This window comes from Anarhichas minor, unplaced genomic scaffold (assembly GCF_050575085.1).
Source record: "Anarhichas minor isolate MPS153535 unplaced genomic scaffold, ASM5057508v1 ptg000033l, whole genome shotgun sequence".
Taxonomy (NCBI): Eukaryota; Metazoa; Chordata; class Actinopteri; order Perciformes; family Anarhichadidae; genus Anarhichas; species Anarhichas minor.
This window is the reverse complement of record NW_027466479.1, coordinates 2,656,941-2,682,676: the sequence shown is the minus strand read 5'-3', so window position 1 is coordinate 2,682,676 and position 25,736 is coordinate 2,656,941. Positions and strand designations below refer to the sequence as shown.

Genomic DNA, 25,736 nt, shown 5'->3' with positions numbered 1-25,736 from the left:
AGAACCATGATTCTGAATTTCAAAAAAATTACAACCATGATGTTTTTCTTAAACCTAAGAAAGTGATTTTGTTTGAATTCACAATGTTAACCACGTGTTTACTGCGAAGGTGGTGGAGCGTTGTTCCAGAATACTTAGTGCTTTAGAAAGTGAAGCTAAAGATCCTGACCAGTATGTGGTGAGTTGAGATGAGAATGTGCTCCACACGCTCCACCTTTTTTGCTAAACGTTTCAGACTGATTGATGGATGGATGTCTTGATATTATTGGTTGGAATTGTTTGGTACTAGCTTACGTAAGCACACTTCATATTTTGTTTTACAGGAAGAAACAATGATTGGATATTAATTAGGACTGGGCAAGTCAACGCGTTATTATTGAGTTAATGCATTAATTAATTAACGCCGACAATTATTTTATCGTGCGATTAATCGCAAAAAATCATGCGATTAATCGCGATTAAAAATTGTAATCGTTGCCCAGCACTAATATTAATATTAACATACAGAGACTTTTATTTTTTTGTAAAAATATATATTATTAAATAGGTGCACAATATGACTCAGGATTTGTTCTGAAAGGGTTAATAGGTCATTTTTATTGAATTTTTACTTTAAATCTGAAACTCTGAAAACTGAAACATTTTATCCTGATAGTGGTTGTTTTATATTTGTAGTTGAGCTAAAACAATAGAAAATGTGTCAAAAACTACACTGGAAATGTTTTGCAATAAAAGGAGCATTGACTCAGATTCACTCCTTTGCCTGGCTGGGAGCCTTGTGTCCAGCTCTGGACACATCAGGCCCATCGGGCCCATCGGGCAGGGGGCAGGGTGGGATGGCCAGCAGCTCTCTGTTTAAATGAATATCAATCATGCCTCCCAGGCTGAGCCGTCACCGCGGGGCTGTGATTGGTTCATAGCAGACCAACCTGGAGCGCCGGTGAAAGCTGCTGTATCAGTGTCCATTCACTGACAACAACGAGGCTGAATAACTAATGAGCTCTGTCCAAGCTGAAGTGTGGTCCTGTCTATTCTCAGAGTAGCTTTGAACATGACCAGCAGCCTTCCGTGGCCCAAACGCTGGACCTGGGAACCTAAAGAATAGCAATGCTTTCATGAAAAACAATAACAATTGTAGCTTTATCACCAAAGAAGATACGCAGTACGAGGATACAGACACCTTTCCATTTGGATTACTTTTCTTATTTGTTTGATTTTTTAAGGGGTTCTAAGGGGAAGAAGCTTTGACATCAAGAAGGTTGGAGTGAAGAAAACCAAAAATGAAAGCAAGGCTCTTTCTCACCTGCCTGGCAACTTTCTGTTTGAGTAAGTACAGTCTAGCTTCTACATTTGACATAGAGTTCAGGATCAGAACTAGGGGGAACTTTGCCAAGTCCAGAGAGAGGATGCTGCTGCTCTTCCATCTGTTCTGCTGCTGCTTTGACTTTGACTTTCAGTGAACTGGAATTCAAATCTTTTGCGCCTAAGGTATTAATGAAATCCATAATCATCCTCATAAAAGTTTCCTTTTTGAAGATCCTATTGTTTCTCATTGAATCAGTAAGTTTAACAACAGCATTGTTATGTCGCCCCTGTAATTGATGTTTCTGAAATTGCTGTAAATTGGAGAAACAAGCTTGTGCTCTGTCCTCATCTACTAATTCAGGTATTATTAATAAGGACTGAATGATCAGTTCCACTCTGTTCACATGACTGGAAGCTTTTGCCAATATGTATATGACAATATACAAATTAACTGACCATTGTGTCACTTTCCCACCAGTAAAACAGTGTGGCCTATTGAATGGAAATACATTTGGGGGGTGAGGTATCCTCTAAATAACTCCTACAAATATGAATATATACTGGTCAAAACATTTCATGATCAATCTTGAATGAACAGTAAACGGTTGAAATTGAAGGCCATCAAAACACTGTTTGACTAAACAAGAAAGTTCATTCTTGAACTTGGAAATAATAGTTTTACAAATAACTGAATAAAAATCAAGATCCACTCACTACCTTTTTCTTGAGATTTCAACTAAGCAAACTTCACTGAGGAAGACTGAAGTGCAGCTGAAAGCTCCAGAAAAAGCTTGTAAGTAGATCTAGACTGTTCAACTTGATCTAATTGTTTGCCACAGGGTTTCATTTTGTGAAGTGATGCAGAAAAGACTTTTTCTGTATGCAGAATTCATTTCTGTACCCAGTTATTCATATTTCATATGAATACGGACATACATTTCAAACATTTAAAGAGCATTTCAGTAAGAATGGAATGCCTGATGGCCAGGTATTCTACATTTTTTGAAGGCACAATTATCACATAACAAACATGTAAAATAACCCAGGAGGTTGTAGATGGGAAAAAATGTTTTATTTAAGAAAAACCGAGCAGCTTTGCATGAGAAGGGGAGCAGTGCAGACGGTGTCCTTAGCTCAGACCACAGTAAGGGGTTAGAGTTGGTGACCTCTGACCTTTGGGAGGGGGTATGACTCTGGGTCGTCCCGGTCAGCAGAGCAGTCTGTGTGGGGGGTGCACAGACACAATAGGCCCCCTCAAGTCCTCAGTCTTCAGTGAGCTGACCTTCACACCCTCATCTCCATAACACTGTGCTCAGATTGAGACCTTATTAAAAATATGTGTGTGGAAGGTAATCCCCCTCCAGCTGCCCATGACCATGTCCCCGACAACCCTCCCCTGTCAGGGCTCCTCACTCAGACTCACACACACAGTGAACATGATGGAGGAGGCCTGCAAAACACCCCTTGGTTTAATCCACAGCAAGTACACAAAGGGCCTGTGGTGGCCGGCGTGTGACAGAAAAGAGGCGAACATCTCAATCCGTGGAGAGTTTAGGCTAATGCTAACAGGATTTGAGCCATGTAAAGATGCAGTTATGAGGCTGATGGGACCTCCTGTAGGCCTTCATCCAATTTTGACCTGACTATATAAGGCGTTAACAAGCACACACTGCTTTGAGAACTTTAATGCAATGCAACTTGTATTAGTCCATTACACTTCTTTTATTAATGTTTTTTTTCATTGATGTGTGAAATCTTCAATGCTTTATGTTTACACCCATGGGTGGACCTTGAAATTCTTATGCCAGCTCTATGTCCTGTGCCACAGAGTAGACTGGGCAGCTTCTGATCCACCAGTAGTGGTAGCATGGTTAAACTGCTGGTTAGGGTTCTTGACTTTATAACTATGTAAACCTTCCATAGTAAAGCTATAATTTATTTTGATATAAAAAAAATAAAATCTGTGCTCCCATATAATTCATATAAGACCCTATACCTTATATTTCTCTTCTGATGCTACTATTAGTGTCCCATTAGATCACAGTTTCAATAGTGCAATAGTGCTTCCCATAATCTTGCAGTAGCAGCTCTCCTGCACAGTGATGAGTCTGTGGGAGTCCTTCAGCTTGTGTTTTGTTAGGTGTCCCGCCAGGCTTTTGCTTTTAATGAGATTTCCCTAAAAAAAGTTGCTCTGTGAGTTGACACCTCACTGATTCAAACTGCAGGTCAAACAAAGAGGCCTCCTCTCCATCACATTAGAGATTATTGCTTATTGATCTGCCTGGCTGGTGGGGACCATGGTTTTGGCCAGGCTTTTTAAATCTGCACTGACCATTAAAAATCAACCCCCAAATGCAGATGGGACGTCCTGGCCCAGGGGCCCAAGGCCAATATCAGTTTATGCACCGGTAAGCATGTTATCAGTCAGGAGAGGTAAGTTGCTCTAAAAACACCAAGTCTGATCCCACACTGAATTTGACCTTAATACCTTTGTTTTCTTATTGAAAAATAATCACTCTTCATATCACATGATAGAAACCGTGTAAGTTTTACATTCTAGATATTTACAAGATGAAGTTCTATGAGGATGTGTGAATAGGGCTTGGTACCAAACCTTAATTTATCTTTGGTACTGCTTTGAACTGAAACGTGTCCAAACCATAGATTAAAAAAAAAAATACTGTCAATTTCAGAAAGTTGGCAGATTTAAAATCTCTCTTGTGTTAGTCAGATAGATAGTTCCTGATTACAATCAAAAGTTTGCCAATCGTGGCTTTTTGTTAAAAAGGTGAAAAAAATGTTTTTTTTAGAAAGCAGGTTATATTTCTCAAAAAACCTAAAGTAGTATTGTTTTGGTACTTAACTATTGTATCTCCACAAATGTATATATTTAAAAAAAACTGATGTTGGAAGACCAATTTTGACCACACTGAGCTTAATTTAGTTGGTAAATGGAGAAATTACTTTTTACAGTACGAGCAGCCTAAAACTATACCTGTCATCTGTTTAAATCACACTTTGAGTCATGAACACATTTATTCCTCAGATACACTCAGAAACATTGAATCTGACATACGACACCCAGTAAATGACCATCAGTTGACTTAAACAAAAGACCTTTGGAGACCTCCTACAGCTGAAAGAACTCGCCGTCTCCAAGCAAGGAGAGCGTTACTCCCATGAGGAGGACAAAGGAGGAAGCCCCAGGCGATGGGTGTCATGCCTGCCCAGCCATCCCCATCTTCCAGCTCAGACTTTCAACTACACGTTTATTGTTTAAACTGCTTCCTCCTCTGATATAATAGAAGAAGAGGTCAGGGGCATAACAAAGGGATTAGAACTGATTTGTTAATATTTAAATCAGTTATCAAACATTTGCTCAAATATGATGTCTGCAGATGTTTGCCTTAAATCCATAGAATATGAATCTCCAACCCTAACCCTAAGTTTTAAAGCTTCAACCTTATTCTAACCTAATATTTCTCAGTTTCCTTTTTCCTGGCTCAAACCCATACAGCCCTCCAAAGTTTGAAATAAACTTATTTGTATATGGTGCTCAGGACCCCTCTCTCTTTCTCTGTATATTTTTTATGGGGGTAGACAGAAATCTGTGAAAATCAGGGGCCTCAGTCCCCCTAAACAATAGCAGTGGAGGGCTTGGGAGAGTAGCTCAGGCTGGACACAAGCTAACCCACCCGCCCAACCTCATCTACACATCCATCCTCCTCACCTCTGACTGTCTCATGACCCCTGAGGGGCTTGGGGTTACAAGCACAGGGTGCTAGGGAGGGGGTTGTCCACCAACCCCCTCCCTTTAAAAAATCTCATTATAGTCCGTGCCTGATATTGAAAATAGTCCAATCTCTAATGCTATGCACTTCATCACACCTCATGTGGGCCCAGCTTGTTGTCATGGAGTACATTTAACCTCCAGTCTGGAGTTGCCTTAAAGCTTGTTGTCTAACGTCCTTTAGTCCTGACACACTATGACCATCCTTCATCCATCTTCATGCACAGAGTCTCACTGGATGTGAGGCTTCAAACTGAAAGCAAGACTAGGGATTGATCCCATGTCAATGCCAATGTGTCAAGGCACACATCTCAGAGGTAATCTCAACACTGTTATTGAGTTACAGTTATTTTGATACACCTGTACAATCCAATGCAATCCCATATAATCAGCCTTCAATGTTTATGAAGATAGTCCCACTTAGTTTTTGTTGACTCGATGGTCATTTCTGAAGCTGTACTTTGAGGTGGGGGTGTATTGGACTGCATTGTACTGAACGATGTTCCTATTTTTTTCACCCAAGCCTAAAAATAATCAACGAGTTGAATTAACACCTCTAGTTTTCACTTCTGAGATAATATCTAAACAAAATAACAATATTTCTGTTTAAGCAACCAGTCTTTAGAAGTCATCCTGCCGTGTGTTCTTAAACGTGTGCTGGCTATGTAGACGCTGTAATGTTTAGGCTCGGGGAATAACGGGATACATGGAACGGCATTACGAAATGACAATACGAACAATGGTAACTGCTTTCAGTTAGAGCGACAGAAAAAATATCTAAGAACAATATACTGCTATGCACATTTGCACTCATTACAAAATAACACTTTTCTTTTTCCGTACATTTGTTTTTGCGATAATCCAAAAGTAACAAAAAGTAATCAAGTTATGTCACTTTGATATTGTGATACTTTGATTAGGTTACTGACTACATTTGAACACGTTATTAGTAATAGATTTTTTAAATAACCATTTACACCCTTGTTGATAATCAAGAGTAATCCAGGCACAGCAATAAGATGTTAATCTGCATTAGTGTTTTAAGAACCAATACCCTCAAAGAGTCCGATGACAAAACCTTGGTTATGTAAATCTCACTTACCAGGCCTCACAGTTTGCAACACCATGTGTTTGATAACCGTGGCCACAGAATGGGATGCAGGTCCCCCTTGGGAGCCCTGAATTTCATTAGCAGGCCAAAGGGATGGGAAGCTCAGGGGGGTTGCAGGGTTCTATCAGCCCAGATCCACTCTCAGCTGGCTGCATCTGCTGGCTGGGACATCTCTCCTCAGAAGGAGGGCAGATGCTCATTTCTTGATGGGACACATCAGTGAAGCCAATCACACAGATCATGAAGAGAGGAAAAAGCTCTGCTGTATGTTCATTTGATCAACAACCTTGTCAACATGAGTCATCAACCTTCTCATATCCAGAAGAATTACAGCCGAACAATGTAATGTCTAAGAGGAGAACTTTGTGGTATTTGTATATACAACACCATGATACCTCTGTCTAGACCATTTTAGGTTTGGCCAACAGAAAGCAGTTCGGCTACATATAGCTGCTGTGGAGGATATTTTATCCATGCTCACTCTGATTTATTGCATTTGCATGTGCGGATGTAAGACAAGGTGGGGAGTAGTGAATTGTTAAAGGGTCATATTTTCTCTCACTCTCTGCCATTTAGGAGGTCTCTGTCCATGCAGACACTTTGGGTTTTATTTGTCTAGGTTTTAAAATATCGGTCTCTGAAATGTCTGCCTCCACCCCAGTGCAATGGAGGTGATTCGGGTTTTTTTTATCTGTGGTGCTCACAACATTGAAAAATGACTTAACATCTGATTCCAGAGTTGCTGTCCCTGTTTTGTGGGTTATGTCGAACAACCAGGTCTCTGGAAAGACATGTTACTGATGACATTTATATCAAATATCTCAAAGCTGTGAGCACAACAAACCAAATGACATTGTATTGATGTTGAGGCAATAATCACAGAGAGATATTTATATATACTGCATTTCAAATCCCTGTGGTATCTGCATTGGTAGTTACCACTGAAGGCAATTGAGAAAAATAGTTTTTTGAGAGTAAAAATAAAAATCAATGGAAATAGAAATACTAGAAATACATAATCAGTGTACTGCTAATGATCTTCAATACATTAGCGAGCAGCATCAGCTGGCCTACAGAGTGGAAATTAACTTCACCTGCAACAGAAATGTACAAAATGACTTAAGCCAATCCAAACTTAAGTTCAGCTGCAAACCGCTGTGTGTGGGATGTGATGCTTGACGGCGGCTGGACAACAATAAATGTTGTGCGGCTCACAACTCAGTTGACCGAAAGGGTATACTGGATTGAACAGATGCAAGACTCCACAGTGACATTGATAAGGCATTGTGCAGGTTCAAGTGCGACTGCCATTGTTACTGCCTTGCAGCCTCGGAAAGGGGCTACTGCAAGGGTTCAAGGTTCTTTGCATATGAGGACATTAACACCAAAAAAGACTGAAAGAAAATGGGGAAGACTGGGAGTGTCACCAAGGTCACGCAGGGGAGGGGACAAGGGTGAGGAAGAGAGCCCTGGTGGCATGGGAAAGTCACCTCAGAGATGGATCTGAAAGGACGGGAGGGGACGGGAGGGGTGGAGGGGATGCATAAGAAGGGGCAGATGGTGCCTTTGGCTGCATGGTGGCTGATGGGAGTTTTTAGAGAGGTTACTGTGGGTTAGGCACAAATAAGCATAGTCACAACACTATTGTCACAATTGGCCCCTTCCTTCAATGGAGGGTCTCCTAACTTGACCCCAGCATCCATTGCCAGTGTTCTCCTCCTCAGCTGGGTATTGTTGTTGCCCTCTCTGGCTGGATGGCTCGCTGGCATCCAGCCTCCAGCCTTCATTGTGGCTGGCCTTCACTTACAGCGTTATAGGCCTCTAAACCAAATGCACCATGAATCAAATTAGGTGGTTTCTGGTGTTGAGTGTGGTTTTTCCGGCAATTCTGGTAGGGTACTCGGTGACTTGGTGTCCAACAGAGCCAGATGTATTTGCAACAAACAGCCAATGTACTGTATAAGTGTAGACCCCAGCTATTGCCACAAGCCTTGAGTCAGTGGGTCAGTATTTCTAATACCACACCGTCCTCAGGTCCCTTTTGGATCAGAACTCTAACCAACAAACATACATTTATTCATGTCCATAGACTGAGGCTGGATATACAACAAGTTATCATTTCAAGTAAGTAGATAGCCATACAGCCTTTCTCTGTCTGATAACCTGTCCTTCTCTTTCACCCGTCTGCAGGTGGCTGTTTGGCCTCGGAGCTGTCTTTCCTGCTGGAGCCAAGTGATGTGATTGCGGTGAGGGAACGCCCGCTCATGCTGGATTGTCGGGTGCAGGGTGAAGAGCCGATCATGGTCACGTGGCGTAAAAACGGGGTGCCTTTACCCACCAGCCCGCGGGTTCAGGTGCTGGCAAATGGCACGCTGTTCATCCAGAGCTTCCAGAAACGCAGAGAGGGGAGTGACGCGGATATGGGCGAGTACGACTGCGCAGCCCAAAATCGCTATGGCATGCTGGTCAGCTGCAAGGCCAAAGTCCTTTTGGCATGTAAGTGTTTGATAGTACAACACAGCACATTACTGTTACATTCTATATAATTGTTATGTCATACAATTACATGCACTTTAAAACAGCATACTTATTACAAGGGGACGGGAAGAAGTAATGTCACTGGTTATCTTATTCCCTGATGAGCAAATGAGTTGAGTAGGACATTTGAGGGGAAACGAGGAAGTGATTGGCATTCAACAACGATACATTATCAGTTCCTACAGCTACCTCAATGAGATATGGAAATCATAATTATGAGATTCTCATCTCATAATTATGGAAACAATCTAATAATCTCGATAGTGATATTGTAATTACGAGATCCTTTGTGTAATTAGGAGATGACATCATAATAGAATAACAACATCATTAGTTTCTTTTTTTTGATTAATACAATTTCCTTCCATTCATCATCAATATCATAACATACAAGTTCACTGTAAGTATGGGTCGTTGTCAGGATTTTAGAAATAGTGAGATCATGAGTCCCCCAACACCCCACCAAACACCATAACTGTTCAAACAGTTATACTATTTGGATTCTACATTGTTCATTATTCAGTTAACTATCCAATTATATGTTCTGTAAATCTTAATTTCTTGTTGGGAAAGTGTATTGCTTGATTGATTATTGACCAATAAATAGTCAAATGAAATATAACCTAGAAATACTGGAATCTGCCAATTACACACCCACCATGTGTTAATTTTTAATTGTAGAATGTAAATTCCAATGGACATGACCTCTGTGTACTCATAGTGACCTCTGTGTACTCATAGTTGTGGCCCTTGTGTTGTAATAGTTTACTTCATTATATACACAAGCGGTTATGGCTGGTAAGATGAAGTAGCACATTTTTGGTTAGACTGCAACTTTTCAAGATCGCTAAGCTTTATTATTATTATTTTTCATAACCTGATTTTGGTCCCATCCAGTGATGTTTGTTGCAGCATTTTGATAAATTATCTTTCAAATCACATATCACAGCTAGCTATAAGAAGGAAAAGCTTCTTTGTATGATATTATCATATCCTGTAGGAACGAAGTTCCAAGTTGTTACCTTAAACTTTCTGGGGTTTTATTTTGTGATGATGAAGATTGTACGAAGAAAATCTAAACTGAATTTGATCAAAAGTCATTTCCTCAGCCATTTTAATGTCCATATCCCTGCACTGTCCACAGGCCATAAACCTGCGCAGGGAGCAGAGGATATCACCACATGTTGCCCTTTCTCTGTCAAACATCCCACAGTCTTTGTTATAAATGATACTTCACACGGTGAACACCTCTGCATCATACTTGGCAACCCAAGCCCCCCTCGGATCTTTTGATCCTTTGTTTGGAACAGGCGCCTTACAAAGCCTTCGCCAAAACATACCGGCTTCTCATTACGGAAAACCTGTAAATTACTCTGCTCAGCACATGTAGGAGTGTACAGTAATGTACATGTGATGAACACACACACCCACACACACACACCTGCACTACTCGTACAACCTTCTCCTCCCCACCTCCTTCAGTCAGACCAATAAAACAAGTTCTTTATGGTTAATCCAAGAGAATTATAGACACCTGAAGGTGGTCTTACTTCAATGCAATGTGTTGCCATGGTAATGCTTTCTCATTTCCAGAACTCCCCTTTGTGGTATACACCTCTATTGATTATGGCCACGAGGTCATTAGGAATCCTGTGTGTGTGCGTGCGTGTGTGTGTGTGTGCATGTGTGTGTGTGTGTGTGCGTGTGTGTGTGTGTATGCGTGTGTGTAAATCCTGGAAGTGATCAAATGTTTAAGGTTATTAGGAATTACGCTACATTGAGCCTTTGGTAATACAGGACATGGCAAAACTGTGCTTGTATACGTCATGACTTACAGTAACAAAGGCTACACGTGATGCTGATGCTGATCCAACCCCAAACTCTGCACTATAAGTCTCTAATGTACTGAGCCACTTGGAGGTCACATGGAGGAGAGAAAAATATTGATGTGAAAATCTGTGTGCAGAGATTGCTCAATGGATTAGTAAACTATTTTACAGTTTTGACTATCTGAAAATTAAAAATATTTTCTGAAACAGCATGGCATGCTACACCATCCCAGTGTGTTATAGCAATAGCAGATTGTAAATGAAAGGCTGATGGAAAATCCATTTCCATGTTCGTTCTCTTCAGCAAACTTGGAAATACCAGGAGACAGAAGTGGCTTTCAGTTTGAAACACTGGATCTTATACTTCCCATAATGTAACCTATAGTATCTTTTTGTTAGACCTTCCCTGTCCAGTAAACTCCCACCTCTACAAAAACTCATCCACAGCTCATCATTATGATGTCATCAGGGTTATCTTCTCAGACTTGACAAAGCTCCTCCATAGACACAGTAGACATTATAGCCTACTAAAAACACTAAGCAGTGGCAGCCTCGACTGCGAAACTGATCATCATGTCATGTCATGCAATGTTTCAAAATAACATCCATATTCAGTTGTCTGATTAAGGCTGATCTTTGTGTGGCTTGCTCCTCAGCTCTTCCAAAGTTCCACACCCACCCTCTGTCCATGTCCGTGGATGAGGGAGGCGTAGCTCGCTTCCAGTGTCAAATCAACGGAGTACCTGAGGCCAACATCACCTGGGAGAGAGACAGAGTACCACTCAACACCACCGACAACAGGTAACACCATACACACTACTACTGTACAAACTCAACTGTCAACATGTATCAAACACATGTGATATGTGACAGCTACAAATATCTATATCCGTCTAACTACTATCAGATTCTGCCCCACCTATTGTTTCCATTTTTGGAAGTCAAGGCTTATGCTGCATTGGAATCAGGCAGATATCATTTTAGTGAATGAGAGCAGGAGGGTAAAAATAGGTGAGGCCAGCAGAGAATACCGGCAGCGGTACCGGTAGACAGAATTGCCGTCCAAAGATAAATGATTTGATCTTTTTGTCGTCCTCAGCAACATCATTTACAACTGGATGTGCCATAGCTCCCTCACACCAGAGCCAGTTATTTCAGTTTGCAATAGAATGTTATCAGACGGTTGCATCTCATAACTTCATGCATTACTAGAATAATTACATAAAATGGTTGACTCAAAGTTATTTTATTTAATATATTCTATTTCTCCATCACATGTCTTCATGTGTCATTCATTGTGCTGTCCTGCCATTCCGACTGTCAGCAGCATTTTAGCATCACAATATCCCTAAAAACTTGAAACCACTGCTGCAGTGTAATCCAGATCTCCACTGTGCAGCTGTACGCTCAGTATGTTCCAAAGACTTACAATTTGCTACTTTTGTTGCTAGAGAAACTGCACATTAAAGGTTATTTGTAAATCACTGGTGTACAGTTTCTAGCTGGCAACCTACCAACACATTCTCACTCCCAACTCGCCAAATACAAGCCTGTCGGTCAGTGGTCCTCTGCTTTAAACTATGCTGTTTTGGATGTGTCAGGAACAACAGTTTCCAATTATCACATGCATAGTGTCTTTTCAAATTAAACTTCCAACGGAGGTTTTTAGGGTTACATATACAACAAAACTACTTGGTTAGGCTTGGTCTGGGTTAAATGAAGTATTTTTCTTACGCATAATAACTAGGTTTGTTGTGTAAAAAAGTACGTGAGTTACATAATAAAACTACTGTTAAATACGTCGATAATACTGACGCTTGTGTGCTACTTTGGGGTGTTACTTTTCATTACAAGATAGATACATATAGATACATATTTCCATGGCGTCATGTATGGGACATATACTGTATATGCAAATGCCTTAAACATGTTTTTACCTGCACACATGCCTCTCCTCCCTGTCCAGATACACTCTCCTGCCAATGGGTATTCTCCAGGTGACAGGCGTGAGGCAGGTGGATGCAGGGGTTTTCCGCTGTGTCGCCACCAACCCCGCCAACACTCGCTTCAGCCACGAGGCCATGCTCAACATCACTGGTAGGTGGACACACATGTAGCATATAATATACATGTAGTTAAAGAACAAGGGTTAGTTATTCTACTCCCTCTGGCTCGAGCTACGTTATTCATTCCTGCATGTATTAACAGGATATATGGAATGTGTCGATGTACCTGTAGAGGTAATTGTCATCACCGTATCTCAGATTGTTTTGCCAACTTAAGATGTTCCTGTACATCAGTCCTCGACTGAAACAGAAATTGCTTTAATCCCAAAATGGAGGCTTTTACAACGAATCACTTTTTGTTTTCCGTCATCCTCTCAGGTGGAGTTCCCAGAACCTACAAGGAGCCATTCATCTTGTCAGGACCCCAGAATCTGACCATCACCATCCATCAGACGGCCATCTTGGAGTGCATCGCCACAGGAAACCCAAGGCCCATTGTTTCCTGGAGCAGGCTAGGTACCACTGGACATTTCTAATGGACTGTCAATGTACTTGATTGGAGGAGAATTAATGATGTGCAATTTTAAGCATGTTTGAATTTTTATTTCACAAACCATCTCTGAATGTCTCTGTGTCTGTGTGTTCATCAGACGGACGCTCCATTGGAGTGGAGGGTATCCAGGTTCTGGGGACCGGGAACCTGATGATCTCAGATGTTTCCCTGCAGCACTCTGGTGTGTATGTGTGTGCTGCCAATCGGCCCGGCACCAGAATGAGACGAACTGCACTCGGACGACTCGTTGTACAAGGTGAGGCCATGCAGAGACATACTGCTCAAGTGTTAACTATCCTAGAGCTCCTCACTGGCCATCCGTAGTGACCATTGATTCTGTATTGACTAACTATTTGGAAATACTCTTCTTTGTACATATGTACATCAGGTGAGAAGATGGTTAGAAGTTATCGTTTCTCTGTGTCCAGTACAGACAGGACCATAACCAGCATTTCAAAAATACTGAGGTTATGAGTCATAATTTCCCTGTTTATTGTCTGTCAATTTCAAAGGCTGTTGCAAAAACCCTGTTCATACAGCAGTAACATCCTTCTGGTGGTCAAATACTAAATCAATTTATTTTGCATGAATTTAATTGAAGTAAATGCATAACGTCTGTAGATTTACAATTCTGGGATTCATTTATATCAGACTTAGCCTTAAAAACATCCATCATATGTGGAACTAAAGAATGTAAACCTTGTTAACACCAGTGTTGGGCAAGTTACATAGAACATGGACAGGAGATGTAACTTGAACCTGAACTTTTCTCAACCATGATAAAGATCTTTACACATACAGATCTTTATGTACTATGTCTGTTCATGAAGTCTTTGACCGTGTCGTGAGCTAGCTTAGCAACATTTTGGTTAGCCAGCACTGTTTGACCACTGTGTGTGTGTTCTTAGGCTGGTGACGTTTCCGAAACACGAATCACGAGTCTTTGTAATAGAACATTCTTCAATTTGATCATGAATGTATTTGTGGAGATATTAAGTTGTGTGTATCTAGCCAAACAGCTACCGTGGTGCTAACGTCAGTGTAATACAGCATCTAGGTGAGGCCGTGCTCGTGATGGGATAGCACGGGTTTATGATCATTACTGCGCAGACTCTGGCTCCAAATGACTTTCAGATTTCCAGATATCTGTGCCAGTATAGGGGATATCTGTGTTCGCTTCTGGACAGTGGGAGGAAGTGGAGACACGCCATCTATCCTTATGTACAGTCTATGTAGGCTACTGGATACACAGAGATGAAACTGATGAAACCTCAAATGTTGGACTGTTCCTTTAATATAAAAACACATTAGTGCAGGGCACGATGCATTCAGGGAAGGGAGGGCTGAGTGAGGATGAATTAAATATAATTTAGTTTGAATAATTTGAATTATACATTACCATATCAAAATTGTCATGTTATCATACTGTACACAGTTTTGTGAATTGACAGTCTGATATAGATGCATCCTGTCCAGAACACCTGACAATGTTGCAGTCTTTGTTTACCAGGCGTGCGTGTGCACTTGACCATATTAACTGTCGGTGGTGGTGAGGGGAGAGGAAGGAAGGGGTCAATAGCAAAGCTCCACCCTTTCTTTCTCACCTTTGCCCCGGGTTGTTAAGTGGGGGTGTAGGCTGGGAGCATTGGCCAGCTGTATGGTGGTGAAACTACCGGTGTGAGACCCATCCCCACCTCAACCACATGCACACCCCTCGCAGTTCCTTTATGACAACTAAGCACTAACACCAGTGTTCAGCTGTGTGTGTGTTTGTGGGAGGAGGGGGTCGGGGGCTCATCCATCACCCTGCAGATGTCCATACATTATATCACTTCTAATTCTCACAGTCAATAGCTGTGTTTTAATTAGCTGTCCTGAGGCCAGCTCAAATAGCAGCTCCCAGAGCGTTAGAGTGCACACAAGACAGAAACAAGAAGAGTGTTAAAGTGTTCAATTTGTAATTACCAGGCTCTGATTTCTCTGTTTGTTGTAAGTCATGGGAGTGACCTTTGGTTAGCAGAAATACATATATACATCCCTAAACACATCCGGTTTCTACAGCATACTGCATACAGACAGTGACTACATTATAGCGTACATTCGTACGTTTATAAATAGATTTTTACATCATTTTTTACATAAAACTAAATTAAGCAAAAATGAAAACATATCTGTTCTTACTTAAGTGAAGGATCGAAATACTTATTTTACTACTGTACAACATATTCAACATGCACAAGATCATTTGGGTGGTACTATTACTAACTCTGTATTTCACTTCAATAAAGTTGGGGGACTTGTGAGAGAGAGACAGATTAAAAATAGAATGGTCACAATCTGTGCAGCAGAGGCCAATATTTTCAGACTTTTAGTCTTCAGTATGGGTCAAGCACCAAAGCATCCTACATTTCCCATAATGTAACTATTAGCATATATTTATTATGCCCTCCCTACCGATTAAATGTCAATACCTCTCAAACTTTATGCCTACACTTTAGTTATGAATTATTAGTCTCCAAAACATAACCTTAATGACATCATAAGGGTTATTTTTTCCGACTTTGTTAAGCTGCTCCAGATGAATACAATATATAATATGAATGGTAAACCGGCTGAGTACTCCTCATGACCAGTACATTGAGCTTCATGTGTAAAGTGGTTGATGTGCCTCTAAACCAGACTTTTGTTGCTGCTCATCTTGAGTGACCCTCAGTCTGTAGAGTAAACACAACACTGAGATCACCTCAGCACAGTTTAAGACGGCTGCTATAATCAAGCTATTGTTGAGAGAAGTATAGTATATACTCTGTAACTTCAAACAGTGTATCTGAAATGTAAACCAAAAGAAAGAGCTGAAGCACATTTAATTCTTGTATTCTCAATTACCACCAATCTATATTCATATAATTAAGCTTTACCTTCATCCATCCATCTCTCCGTTCTTGTTGAGCAGATCGATCAATACTTTCCCTGTCACTCTCTCACAGTGATTGGCAGTGCCTCTGATGTAGAGGAGGGGAGCAGAGCCAGATCTCTAATATATTCATTCATTTATTGATCAATTTGCTCTCTTTTTGGCTTTGGTTATCTGGGAGCATGACCACCCACACAGTGGTTCAGAAGAGGAAATGAAATGTCCTCATTCTGCAGCGGTGCATCCAAAATGAGATTTTTACAATAAAGCTGTTTGACGATGCCCAGTCATAATTAGGTGAGATGAATCTCTGCTGATTCCTTTAAGAACACTCGGTCATCTTCGGAAATACTGTTCAAATCATCGCGTACATTGTATATCATTTTTAATGTGACAACATCATATTGCAGATCATGTCATATTGTGTCTTGTATGGCACATATGGGATAAAACATTACTTTATAGCCATTCCTATATGTTGGAGGTGTGTTTAACATGTATGGGCTTCGATAAGTTTCAACAGGATTCAGATCTTGTGAAATGATGCTTTCAAATGTGCAGGAAAAGAAGTGTAGTCGTAGAAAAAAGAAATGGTGAGTTTACACATAGAATCTGAGAAAAAAAGAAAAGCTTCTGTGACCATCTGAGTACACATTCACAGCAGAAAACTGTTCAACACTAAAGTTAGATATGCATGGATACAAAACAGTTATAACAAACCATTGATTTGTGCACATTTTATACATTTTTCCGTATCTTTTCTTTACATTCATAAACTTATATGTTGTTTTTTTATTGAGTATTCAAAGGGGGATTTACAACCACAGGCTTTGTAATTATTTCTGAACATCACTTCACAGGCTCTAAATCTAATCTACACTTATTTGAGCTCATAATCCAATAGAAAGAACATTTTAAATCTATAAAACATGATCTTTTTGCAAAAAAGTGTTCAATTTTTGCAATTAGACATAATAAAACAATAAGAACATGTTTGTTCTGCATTTGTCTTTTGTTACGGTCAAATCCTCCAGTACAGAGACGCTGTGAAGATGTTTTTGTTGTCCAGCTGAAGTCAAGTTGGGTGGGAACCAGTGAAACTGGCTGCTGTTTGTCGAGTGAAGGTTAGCAGAGGTCTGTCTGTGAGTGTGTGTGTGTCCACGGTCATGGTCACAATGAAGGGACAAAGAAGACAACATACAAAGAGACAAAAAAGGCCAGCTAGACGGTCAATGCAGGGTGCGAGGTGCCGGAGGGGGGTCCAAGGGGAATTAATGACCTACGACCTCTGACCCCTGACCTCGACAGGAGGATGAAGGGCGTATGTGTGTGAAAACGGTTGGAGTGAGGGAGGAGGCGGTGGAGTCAGGACGGACAGATATGGAGGTGGATGGAGAAAGGAGGTGTGGTCTCAGGGTAAATTAGGGAGAGCAGGAAGATGAATAGCATCCCGGCGGAGGGGTCATGGCAACCAGGGTGTCACCACGGAGAGGGAGACACAAAGGATGGACAGCCATTTTAGCGAATGGTGCGTTAAATACGCCCATCCCTCCCTCCTTCCTCCTCATTTTTCTTGACTCGTTTTGCAGACGAGATGAGCTGCAGATCTTTTATCATGCAGATCCCAGTGAGGGCCTCAATGCACTTCTCACATATAATGTGAACATCAGCTAAAAAACTCCTAAGTATCACGCTGAGCCACATAACTTCTTCCCCAAATGTGTTGAAAAATCCATTCAAATGGGTATGTATGGCCAGGCTGGCAGGTACATTTATTTAGGGGGTGTAGTTAAGTACAAGTTCAATGTAGTGTAGTTTATGTCCACTCTGGCAGTAAGAAGGTGTGGACTGAAATAAAGCAGAATGCTAACTGTCCAAATGTGGTCGGTGTTACAAACACATATGAACACTACAGGTACTTTACTTAAGCATTTTTATTTCATGTTACTTTATACTCCACTTAACCTTAAATTGAAATATTGATCAGACAGCTGTACTGGTTTGGACTTTACATACAAAACATATGATCATCCTCCAAGTTGTTTCATTCCTGTAGATTAAACCAACAATGATGCTTAAAAAGTATCCAATCGTTACCGGATTACATCGTTGTTTCCAGTTAACGTCCTTGGAAATGGTTATGAAGTCATGAATGACCCTTAAAAAAAGCAGTATTACACATTAAAATACTCTTTGCAGCTTAGTGCAATCATATTTAGAACCTCTAATGTTCCTCGGAGTACTTTCATTTATTAGTATTTAAATACATCCACTGCTCATACATTTTGTACCTGTACTGCCATTTTAACAGCTTTATGGCTCACATATATGTAAATGTTCAGTACCTGAAGTATGCCCCCCCCCCCCAAATATAAAAGAAAACAAACAAACATAAAAAGAGGTTACGAGGTGAGGTGAAACTCAAGGTCAACAGAATCACCGATCAATACAGAGTATGGATCGACTGATGAACGCTCAGCTGAGGATGCCTGACACTTTCTAACATGATGGTGGGACAGATGAACAGATCAATGGGTGGACAGCTACCCCCCCCCCTTAGAGATAATGAGCACACACGCACACACACACACACACACACACACACACACACACACAGAGCAAATTAAGTAACAATGCCTGAAACATGATCTTTTATTATATATGCTGGTGTAAACTGTCTTGAGATAGCTAATCCATTATGGTCAAACTGCATTACAATGCAGTGATTACACCATAGCCTTCATAAATACTATTTCATTTGTGATTGTTGGCAGCTGTTTGTTAAATCATACACGGGGACATATGATTTATTCTTAATCACTGCACAAAGTATATTAAAGGAATACTTCACGCCTGTGAAAACTCCACGGTGAAGGAAGAATCAGAAACCAGAGAATAAAGATGAAGTAAACAGGAGCAATGCTGCATCAGAACAGATCTCTGTTCAGACTCTCACACAACTCACGCATTATAATCCAGGTCTCCTTCATCCAGGTGCATGCTGACTACTAGTCACCTTGTTGTGTTTGTTACATTAGGATTAAACCCATCAAACCATGACTTGTTGTTTTTAACCTAGACCAAGTAGTGTTGTGGCCTGAAACTGAACAGCAGCGTTAACCTCGAGGCATTGTGCGTTTCTGGGTGAAACGAGGCTGATATATGAAACGATTTATGAAATGTATTTTTGGTTCAGAAACCCCAAAAACTGACAGCACCACGTCTTTACCGCACCAGGTCTACATTTGCTCCTGTGATGGTACAACACAACAACCACACACACACCTACAGTATCATTTCATTCTGTCTCCTTCACAGGTTCGTTCTGGCTCAGATCAACTGGGAGCTGGTTCTGATAAAAATACTCTGACCAATAGAAGAAAGAAAACTGCAGTGATGAATGTGTCATTGAAATGGTCATCTCGACCCCCCACCCAGCTCATGGATGGATGGTTTGGGGGGTGGCGGGTCACAGAAAGTGTTGAGGTCAATAGATCAATGAGATGCTGAGCGTGGGCTGAAGTGGGAGGGGCTTTAGAGCTTAAGGATTGCTGTCCATATCCCAGTATATGCATGTCTATTGTGCCTCTAGTTTTGAACTGGGTGTCAGGAGGAGCAGTCAACCCTGCATCTAGACAGCCGGGGGCTGGCTGGGGTCCGCAGGCTGCATGTGTGTGTGTGTGTGTGTTTATTATAAAGGGACCTGACTACCCTTTGGGGTTTGCAGAGACCTCCATGACATATGAAGTTAAAGCACAGACTGTGTGTTTACTATTTCATTTTATCTGAGTGTTGTTTTTTAATTCCATACCACACTTATTCTGTTCTGCTAAGAACATGATTATATAATTAATATATGTAAACAAATTCCAAGATTACACACAATTCCTGAAAGCTATCAGTCCTGCAGTCTGAGGATGTGATGAATTGTATTCCGATCTGTTGATAACTTAGCATGCAGCATTGGATGTATTGTTATAGAGATTATAGCCCAAAGCTCAGAGATGCTGTGATTGTGATCTTTTAAAGTCTGACCTGCCGATTATTTTTTTTGCCAATTCCGATCTTCTCTCTAAGACCTAGAATTGACATCAAGGCTCTAGACTTTTTATTTTTTTTACCACCGTCCCAAAATATAGTTTCAACCGTCCTGAAGTCAGAGTCAATTCTAGATGTTATCCTTTTCCTTAATTAGTGTCATGTATGCTGGTTATTTGCATAAAAACACACAAGTCAAATGATTATGAAATAAATGATTGTATCTTTATTCTAATACTTGCTTGGATTTTAAAAATGGGGTATTATACACTGCTTAGAGCTAGTTTTAGGAAGTTAAACGGGTCAAACATCATCATCAAACAACATGATTTATTCAAGTCGCTGGACAAAAACTAGATTTTACAAAATTTCACACGAACAAATAATGATGTCTGAGTCTGTTATGTAGATTTATATTACGCCTCACCTCCCTCTCTGCTTCTCCTCAGCTCCTCCTGAGTTCCTGCAGTGGCCGCAGTCTGTGTCTAAACCAGCAGGGGGCAGTGCTGTGTTCACTTGTGTGGCCCAGGGTGTTCCCGAGCCTCACCTCATCTGGCTGAAGAACGGCAAGGTCCTGATGCCCGGACTCAACGTCAAGCTGACCAACAACAACAGGTGGGTGATGGCACTGCTGACCTATGATGTAACTATGGGACGTTTCCATTTCATTTAGCAGAAACTGAGGACAGGAATGACTTCAGTCCCTCCACTCTTAGCTCTGCACAGTATGGGCAGCCACACAGAATGATTTATTAAATACGTAATTAAACATTAAGACAAATACCGTGCATGCACATTGATCATAAAGTTAAATATCACGGCAACCCAAAGGCAGAGCCAGCAGTAGCACTACAGCACTGGCGGGAAAGAAGGCATAATTATGATATAAATATAAGTTATCACTTATATTCAAATATATAAAAGAGAGAGGGAGGCACAGGCCATAGCGGTGGTTTTAGAAGCAGGCAGCAGATATGACAGAAGCATAGAAGAGGCTTATCTGAGTTCCTCTGCAATAGTCGCAGTAGTATTGTCAGATGCAGGCCTTAGTTTTCTATAAAAAGTCCAATCTATGCAGGTCCCATTAACGCACAGAAGTCTTTTAACCGTTGTACATACAGAGAGTGGGCTGACTGAGCCGGGTAGACCACGGCTCCTCAGACGTTTTGGGACCAGGGAGATTTTCCAAGGACCCCCTTATCACATATTAAGCATATGCATATGCTTGCTGCATTTTGTACTCTTAGATGGCGTCATAAGTCTTTGTATTCTATAACTTTTCAACCATAATACTTTAGACCTGTTTCATAATGATAAACAGAAACATAGTTCAATATGAATGATAAGATGAGATAATCTCACAGCGGGGATATTTGTAATGTTACTGAATGCTAATACCACATATATGGCAGTGGTAGTAGTATTAGTAGCAGTAGAGCAGGTGAAGTTGCAGTATTAAGTGTAGTTGTACTAACTAACTCCATGTTTTTCCATACACTCCCTGTACTGATGTGACTATCAGTGCATTGATGCAGCTGTGTGTTGTTATCTGTGCAGCACTCTGGCTCTGACCCGTATCAGTTCAGAGGATGAGGCCATCTACCAGTGCATCGCCGAGAACAGCGCCGGCACCAACCAAGCCAGCGCCCGTCTAGCCGTGGCCCAGGCTAAAGACCTGCCCGCCGCCCCCCAGGGCCTCACGGCCAGCGCGCTGTCCACCAACGCTCTGCAGATCACATGGAGCCAGCCGCCGGCCACCGTCACTGACAGCATCATCGGATATGTCCTGCACATCCGCAAGATCGGAGGTAAGTGTCTGACACACACACACACAGCAAGACTCTACTAGAAAGATACCATCTGTACTTCAAATGCAAACATGTTTAGTTGTAATAATAACTAAATATATATGCCTGTGTGTGTGTGTGTGTGTGTGTGTGTGTGTGTGTGTGTTTCAGAGCCTGACAGTGTGGAGCTGCAGGAAGCCATCAGTAAAGGTACCTTCCAGCATGATGTGACCAACCTGGAACCAGCTACCACCTACTCCCTCTACCTGAAGGCGTACTCTCCTCTGGGAGCCAGCCAGCAGTCCCACACCGTGGTGACTACAACACTAGGGGGCGGTAAGAGCATGAAACACTGAAGGAACCGTGGGGGGTTCATTCCTGCTCTGCTTCCTTATTCATGTTGGTTATTCACTTCTACACCACAGTGAATCATATTGGTCATAATCCAAAAGATGAGAGAAAAGAGAAGATCAGTGAGAATAATATAAGATTCCAAAGTCCAGTATTAGACATTAGACAAGCTAGAGAAGTCATGTTGAAAACAAAAGAATCTAGATACAAGACAACTGAAACATCCCGAGATGCTCCATAGTACATGTTTACACAGATGACTCATGCATCACATGATGTTGTGGGGCAGTCAAATGAGTCACAGTGCAAAAACGTACACACATTACATGTTTCTGAAGAGAAGATGTGTGCTTAAGAGGTATAAAAACGTTTTTTATTAAACCAAGTGGTGTACACTAAATCTTTTGTGAGTTCCAGCTGATGTTTAAAGAGCACATTATGTAACCAGAGATCCAATAAAATTAAGAGAAATGAGCAGCTTCCATATATAAATAGTACATTTAGTACAAGTTTATGAGTCTATTTATGCAATAACATCACTAACTGGTAAATTAAAATTGCTCTGGTATAAAATGAAAAATGCCATCCCTCAATGGGTTCCTTCATAAGTCTTATTAATGTTTCTTTACTTTTGTTGGCTGATCTGTGCTCTTTTATATTCCCGTGTCTTTGTTGAGCTGAATCCACTTCCTGTCAGCTGCTGCTGACCACAGTTCTCAACCAAACCTGCTCTGTTCTCATTATCTCTTTTTTTTTGTCTCGTCTATATCAGCTTGTCTCTTTCTGTCTCCGCTCTCCAGTGCCGACCCCTCCCACCTTCTTCACCAAAGTGGTGAACTCCAGCGCCGTGCAGGTGCTCTGGGAGCTCCCCAGTAAGGCCGGCAAGGCTGAGGGCTTCAGGCTGTCCTACCGCAGGGTCCCCCATGCCGACTTCCAGAGGCCCATCCAGCTGCCCTCTCACATCAATGCCCACACCATCTCTAAGCTGGGTGAGTCTGTGTGTGTGTGTGTGTGTGTGTGCTTCAGGAGCTAAGAGGTCCTCAGTTTTGTCTCTCAGACAGGGCTTTCTCCGAGGCTGGGTACAAACATTGCTTCGTTTGCTGTAGCTGACACATTCTAATCCCAACCATCACCCTAACAATGTGTGAAAATGAAATCTTGCCATGTTTTTGTTCATGGTGGCTAACTGTCCTAGTTACATGTAAATGAAGTGAAAACCACATGAATCAGTGAACTATACAGCAGGTCAGCATGAACAAAGTAGAAGAGTTGCTGATGGAATGAAAAAGAAATGAATAGAATAAACCATAAATATTCCCACATTATACCAAGATGTCTGAACAGAAGCCTCTGTCTTCGCCCCACATCAGTTACATAGTGACACCTGTAATGCCTGTAACCATAACAACACACTTATCTTCCCAACCTACTAGACAAAATGATGGAATTTGAATCTGAGACATCAGCTGCACTCGGCCTTCTCCTGTTGTTTGATTCTGTTTCAACTTAACACCTCTCCTGAAAAACTAATTTACAAAATTTGAAAAGAATCACTTACACCCTGGTATGGGTGGTGTGTGTATTGTGTACATAATCAACAGTCATATTCCGATATAGAGTTTTCTTTTACAATTTTACATATATTATCTAAAGGTCTCTTTCTGCTGGTGACAGTGTCAAAGGTGAACCTACCAAGGTGACAAATCAACAGCAGCACTGAATTTGATTAATTGTAACAAAATACTGACAGTATGTATATATATATATATATATATATATATATATATATATATATATATATATATATATATATATATATATATATATATATATATATATATATATATATATATATATATATATATATATATAATAATAATAATAATATATAACAATAAAAGTAGAGTCTTAAGTCAGCTGAACATGTAACAGTGTGTCTATGTCTATAATGCATCATAAACATATATGTAACACATCTTAACATGGTATAATCATAGTTAGAAGCACTCATAAATATCGATAATGCATTATAACAATAATCATAACACATTATAAAGCATATTATAATGAATTACAAAGTCAAGTATCATGATATACGTGCTCATTGTTTGCTTTAAGTAAAGTGAAAAATATCAAATATATTAAATCTATGCTATCTATAAGAATAATCCACAACAAGTTGGACGAATACTTTTTACTGTACTAACGACTTAGTTAGTAAAAAACGTAGTAACTTATAATTACATTATAATGCATTATTAAAGTTATTAAATGTATTACATACCAGCAATGAAGAAGTATTATGCTATTTGGTGTTATTAGTAATTATAAAATACTTTATAATGTGTTATGATTATAGTTACAAATCATTATGAACATTCATGAGTGCTTATAACTATAATTATGCAGTACTAAATGCAAGAATATGCTATATGAAAGTATTTGTATTGCATTATAGATATGGGCGTCATAGAAAGTGTTACCTAAATTTCTTTAACGGTGGAATTAATAAATTCAATAATAAATGAATGATATAATGCTTTGGTTTGAGTCAGAGCAGTTCTTTCAAATTGTTCTGGAAATCAAGAAGTGCTCAGAATCTCAACTCAACGTACTGTCTCAGAACGTAACAGTTATTAGTAATTAGTGGCAAAGTCATTGCTTTTCCAAAAAATCTTTCCACTTCTGAGGAAACCATTAGGAACTACATGGAAAATAAAGTATGAGCACTTTAGCATTTGGTACATCACAAGTTGATCTTATTTCTTAAAGTAAACTCTATGAAGTAAAAAGAGGTCATGACCATGAAAGAATGTCTCCCGGTTCAGACTAGAAGGTTATTGACAGATGGAGCCTACAGAGTCTGTCTATTATCAGTCAACCAGACAGCTGCTGTCCACACTGTGGACAATTCACTGAACACACGCTCTGTCAATCATAATCATGTTTCATGTGTCACATGAGTATTACCTCTTGAGTTCATCACCTAACAGCACTGGGTGTGATTGCAGTCAGAAGTGCGGCCGCATGGCCGAACGTCACATCATGGATTAGTCCCAACAGGCAGCGTACACTCTGCGTTCTAACAAATCGATGCCGATGACCATTTACTATAGAATGGGTGGTGCCACTAACTGAGCCGGTTCAATTCACAGCATGAAATACAATCAGCAGCAGCCTGAAAGGGTTCTCTTGGCCTAAGACAAGGAGATTGTAAGATCCAGAAAGCCAAGAGGACATGAGGAGGAGGAGAGTTAGACATAACACAGGAACAGAAGATGTGATGTGGTATAAAACAGACACAGTGAGCTTTTGTCAGATTCTCACATTGCTTAATACAATGTGAGATTCAAATGAATTACAGTAGATGATTTAATAATGGTCTGCAGTTAATCCAATATTCTCACTGATCTGTAGGATGTGCATTACCAATACAATAGGCACTGTGTAGGTTTGTAGGTAGCCGAGTATGATGGTGCTAAAACACAACACACATCCTCTGACATGCCTCAAG

General features: G+C 40.6%; 1 protein-coding gene across 2 annotated transcripts in view; it reads left to right on the top strand.

The window, feature by feature from the left end:
• Positions 1-1,222: 1,222 nt before the first annotated feature.
• The window catches only part of LOC142965351 (immunoglobulin superfamily DCC subclass member 3), a 32,432-nt gene continuing 7,918 nt past the window's right edge, over positions 1,223-25,736 (top strand). For both annotated transcript variants that reach the window (XM_076106267.1, XM_076106266.1), the window contains exons 1-10: positions 1,223-1,326; positions 8,397-8,702; positions 11,230-11,374; positions 12,540-12,670; positions 12,958-13,095; positions 13,230-13,388; positions 20,534-20,699; positions 21,642-21,892; positions 22,043-22,207; positions 23,023-23,211. In XM_076106267.1, the coding sequence (XP_075962382.1) occupies positions 1,281-1,326; positions 8,397-8,702; positions 11,230-11,374; positions 12,540-12,670; positions 12,958-13,095; positions 13,230-13,388; positions 20,534-20,699; positions 21,642-21,892; positions 22,043-22,207; positions 23,023-23,211 (1,696 nt within the window). In that variant the 5' untranslated portion in view covers positions 1,223-1,280. The remainder of the gene's footprint in view (positions 1,327-8,396; positions 8,703-11,229; positions 11,375-12,539; positions 12,671-12,957; positions 13,096-13,229; positions 13,389-20,533; positions 20,700-21,641; positions 21,893-22,042; positions 22,208-23,022; positions 23,212-25,736) is intronic.